The sequence below is a fragment of the Coregonus lavaretus genome (assembly GCF_964263955.1).
Source record: "Coregonus lavaretus genome assembly, contig: HAP1_SCAFFOLD_6247, whole genome shotgun sequence".
NCBI classification, from domain to species: domain Eukaryota; kingdom Metazoa; phylum Chordata; class Actinopteri; order Salmoniformes; family Salmonidae; genus Coregonus; species Coregonus lavaretus.
The window spans coordinates 1-5000 of NW_028161443.1; the positions used below are offsets into that span (position 1 = coordinate 1).

Here is a 5000-nt window from a genome sequence, read left to right on the forward strand (position 1 = left end):
TCACAAATGCCACCTTATTCACTATATAGGGCCCATAGGGCTCTGTTCAAAAGTAATGCACTATTTAAGCAATAGGGTGCTATTTGAGACACGACCTGTCCCTCTGTCTGTTCCCAGTGACCCCCTGTCGCAGTTTGATGATGTCATGCTGGACGCGGTGCTGGTGCCTGCCCTGAGGTTCTGTGGGCAGCCCGCCCGCTGGACAGGCAACTCCACCTCTCACAAGGTACACACACACACACACACACATGCATGGGCACGCAATCACACACACACACACACACACACTGTTAAACCTGTAGAGCCACTACGTATAGACAGTAGAATGATACAACTCTTCTTCATCTGGTCTATTGTTTGGTGAGTGGAGGAGAAATGATTTCAACAACAGATTTTAGTCATAGTACTCATTCTTAGTTACAGCACTAAAAAACAACATATTTATCTTTCTCTCACCCTCCCACTCTCCCTCTCAACCCTCCCCTCAACCCTGCTCTCCCCTCTCCCTCACCCCCTCTCTCTCCTCCCTCCCCCTCTCTCTCCCTCCCTGTCTCTCCTCCCAGGGGGAGGTGGGTATCAGTGCCAGGATAACGTTTGAGGCCCTGTCAGGAGACAGAGCCAGTTCAGTCATGGAGCTGCAGAATGAGGGTAGCACATCAGTCTACTACAGCTGGCAGCGCCTGCCTGTACCACACAGCTTCCCCGACGCCAGGACACACACACACACACAGCACTTCTACTTCAACACCTCCACAGGTACACACACACACTGCACATGTACGCGCAGACACACTATGTACGTACACACACACACTGTGTTTTTGTTCACACAGCTGGCAGCATTTACGTCAATACATGTCATAATTACAACCTGCTTTGTCCTCCTTTCTCTCTCTCTTTCTCCCCCATCTCTCTCCTTCTCCCCTCCCCATCTCTCTCCTTCTCCCCTCCCCATCTCTCCCCCATCTCTCTCTCCCTCTCTCCTTCTCCCCTCCCCATCTCTCTCCCCCATCTCTCTCCTTTTCCCCTCCCCATCTCTCTCTCTCTCTCTCCCTCCCTCCCTCTCTCTACCAGGTGTGTTTCTACCAGGTGATAGCCAGCCTGTAGAGTTTATATTTAAGTCGGAGGTCCCGGGCATCAGGACAGAGGCGTGGCGTCTCAACACACACCCTGTCCTGCTGGGCGGTGCCTCCATCCAGGTGACACTGAGGGGTGTGGCTCTCTACCAGGACAAGACCGCCGACCAGAGACACGCCCTGGAGGTCTGTGTAGGGAGGGAGGGTGTGTGGGGAGGGGGGGAGGGTGTGTGTGGGGAGGGAGGGTGTATGTGGGGAGGGTGTATGTGGGGAGGGAGGGTGTGGGGAGGGAGTGTGAGGGGAGGGAGTGTGAGGGGAGGGAGGGTGAGGGGAGGGTGTATGTGGGGAGGGAGGGTGTGGGGAGGGTGTATGTGGGGAGGGAGGGTGTGGGGAGGGAGGGTGTGTGCGTAACTTCATAGTTGTATGTTAGTTTGTGAATTTATGTGTTTATGTGCGTTGTTTAATTGTGTGTGTGTGTCTCTCTCTGTGTGTGTGTGTCTCTCTCTGTGTGTGTGTGTCTCTCTGTGTGTGTGTGTGTGTGTGTGTAGAGGGAGCTGCAGCAGAGAGAGGCTGTGTCAGTGTGTCGGTCGTTGGTGTGTGACCTGTTACGAGGCGTGTGCACCCCAGAGAGACCCAGCTCCCCTGCCGAGCTCTACACCACCGAGGAAGAACACTTCCACAACAGGAACCCAAAGGTACACTACACCTTAAAGGTTGACTCAGTGAGATTACGTTGCATGCACCAAGTAAACACAATATCGGGTCAATTTCCACAACAACTAAGAGCGTTGAAGCGTGAGGCAAAACCTGTTTAGGTCCCGTGGCTACCACGTTGTAGCAGCGTGAAGGGCACCTGTGCACATGCTCAGATACTCTGTGAGAGCAAAGTCTTGCATAGCACTCATCTTAATATCTGCGATGCTGAGTCTACCTTTAACAAAGACGGGGGGCAAAGAATTCCCCGCAAAATCAATAAACTGTCACGACCACAGACTCCTCTAAGCACAGGAGTCAGAGACACTTAAACAGCTCTGAACGTCCACTCTCTCAGTTCCACACAGCCAGCATCATCACTCTGACGGCGACTCCCAAATGGTACCCTATATAGGGCACTATTTTTGACGAGGCCCCATAGGTGCACCATGTACGGAATAGGGTGCCAGCTTTTTGCGATCCGCAGAAAGAACTTTGCAGACGACCACCACAACATGTCAAATCCTCAAAAGTCGCTACGAGAAAGCACCGCCTGTATGTCAACAGAGCTTGGTGCTTTTTATCGGATGTATTAGGTTACGAAATCCAGCTTTCTAGATATAATGTTAATGAGATGTTAGAGAAAGACCCCACTGAACATGAAGAATCATATTTGTCTTGGTAAAATGTATTTTATAGCATAAGGAAGGGAAATTTCAACACCAAAGCGTGTTTTCACTCACTCTAGGGAGAGTGGGTGGACAGACACCCTGTATATAGTGGATAGGATGTCATTACAGACCCAACCATTGTCATTATCAACATTATCAACCATTACTGTCATTATGTGTCATCATGGCTTTTGTCGTTGAACATGAATGGATTCTCTCTCAGATGTAAAAACCGACAGAAACATGACACAGACTTAAAGGAGTCGTGTTACTATGACAATGATGATTTAGGTTAATTCATGGTTACAGCTTGTTTCTGGAGGGTTTCTGAATAGAATAACACCTTCCTCTTACTGTTAGGTTGTTTAGTGGCACACACACACACACACACACACACACACACACACGGCTGGCCCATACTGTGTTTGTTACAGTAAATTGTTGGTCCGTCTCGGTCCTAGCTGCAGTACCGTTATGAGACAGTGGAGGCGCTGAAGAGCCTGTGGCAGCAGGTGACTGCAGAAACAGGAGAGGACAGAGAAACAACCTGGGACCTCTCTGTGTCTACACTACGACAGGTACACACACACACACCTCACCTGCACAGCAGAGGCGCATCAGGTCCCATTCACAGAGTCTCGACCGGGGATGGAACCCCTAACCTTCTAATAGGGGTTCCATCCAGTAGGGACACTCTAACTACAAGGTCACAGAGTAGTGGATCTAAGGTAAGACCTAATCCCTCCTCTCCTCTCTGTTCCCCTCTCCAGGCGGTGCTGTCTCTGCCCCATGGGGACGGGGAGCAGGATGGACCCCAGGAGAGGCTCACCAGAGAGGGGGCTCTGAGCCTCTATAACACCCTCCTCCTGGAGCTCACCCAGCCACTCATACAACTCACACCACTACCACTCAACACTATAGGGTGAGGAGAGGGGAGGGAGGGGGAGGGAGGGAGGAGAGGGAAGAGATGGAGGGACAGAGGGGGGAGGGAAGGAGGGAGGAGGAGGGAGGGGGGAGGGAAGGAAGGAAGGAGTGAGGAGGAGGGAAGGAGGAGAGGAGAGGGACAGAGGGGGGAGGGAAGGAGTGAGGAGGAGGGAGGGAGGGAGGGAGGAAGGAAGGAGGGAGGGAGGGAGTGGGGGAGGGGGGGAAGGAGGAGAGGAGAGGGACAGAGGGGGGAGGGAAGGAGTGAGGAGGAGGGAGGGAGGGAGGGGGGATGGAAGGAAGGAGGGAGGGAGGGAGTGGGGGGAGGGAGGGGGGAGGGAAGGAGGGAGGAGGAGAGAGGGAGGAGGGAGAGCAGGAGAGAAGAGAAGAGGGAATATTGATGGAATACAGAATGACAGGATACCACAGAAATTAATCAACAGTGCAGTTGATTATAAAAAAGCTGATTTCTGATATTGCATGTATGCGTGCGTGAGCGTGTGTGTGTATCGTATGTCGTGTGTGTGTGTCGTGTGTGTGTGTGTGTGTGTGTGTGTGTGTGTGTGTGTGTGTGTATATGTGTGCTAACCCCTGCAGGTTGCAGCTGTGGAGAGAGCTGTTGGATGGTCTGGTCAGTGAAGCTCTGTGGCTCAGACATCTACTGGGTCTCCCTGAGACAGACACATGGGGGGAACACACACACGACCACCATGACAGCTGTGAGTCTAACACACACACACACACGACACACACACGCATGTACACTGACATCACACATACCCACTATCATCCTGTCTACCACTACAACCCACTATCAGTTTGTCTACCACTACAACCCACTATCAGTCTGTCTACCACTACAACCCACTATCATCCTGTCTACCACTACAACCCACTATCATCCTGTCTACCACTACAACCCACTATCATCCTGTCTACCACTACAACCCACTATCATCCTGTCTACCACTACAACCCACTATCAGACTGTCTACCACTACAACCCACTATCATCCTGTCTACCACTACAACCCACTATCATCCTGTCTACCACTACAACCCACTATCAGACTGTCTACCACTACAACCCACTATCATCCTGTCTACCACTACAACCCACTATCATCCTGTCTACCACTACAACCCACTATCATCCTGTCTACCACTACAACCCACTATCATCCTGTCTACCACTACAACCCACTATCATCCTGTCTACCACTACAACACACTATCATCCTGTCTACCCCTACAACCCACTATCATCCTGTCTACCCCTACAACCCACTATCATCCTGTCTACCACTACAACCCACTATCATCCTGTCTACCACTACAACCCACTATCATCCTGTCTACCCCTACAACCCACTATCATCCTGTCTACCACTACAACCCACTATCATCCTGTCTACCACTACAACCCACTATCATCCTGTCTACCACTACAACCCACTATCATCCTGTCTACCACTACAACCCACTATCATCCTGTCTACCCCTACAACCCACTATCATCCTGTCTACCACTACAACCCACTATCAGTCTGTCTACCACTACAACCCACTATCAGCCTGTCTACCACTACAACCCACTATCAGACTGTCTACCACTACAACCCACTATCAGTCTGTCTAC

General features: G+C 51.3%; 1 protein-coding gene across 1 annotated transcript in view; it reads left to right on the forward strand.

The window, feature by feature from the left end:
* Positions 1-117: 117 nt before the first annotated feature.
* The window catches only part of LOC311120684 (MYCBP-associated protein-like), a gene marked incomplete at both ends in the record, with an annotated part of 15488 nt that continues 10605 nt past the window's right edge, over positions 118-5000 (forward strand). The window contains 7 exons of the mRNA XM_084195261.1: positions 118-226; positions 564-756; positions 1075-1262; positions 1625-1771; positions 2902-3018; positions 3211-3362; positions 3959-4080. Coding sequence (XP_084051387.1) covers positions 118-226; positions 564-756; positions 1075-1262; positions 1625-1771; positions 2902-3018; positions 3211-3362; positions 3959-4080 — 1028 coding nt within the window. The remainder of the gene's footprint in view (positions 227-563; positions 757-1074; positions 1263-1624; positions 1772-2901; positions 3019-3210; positions 3363-3958; positions 4081-5000) is intronic.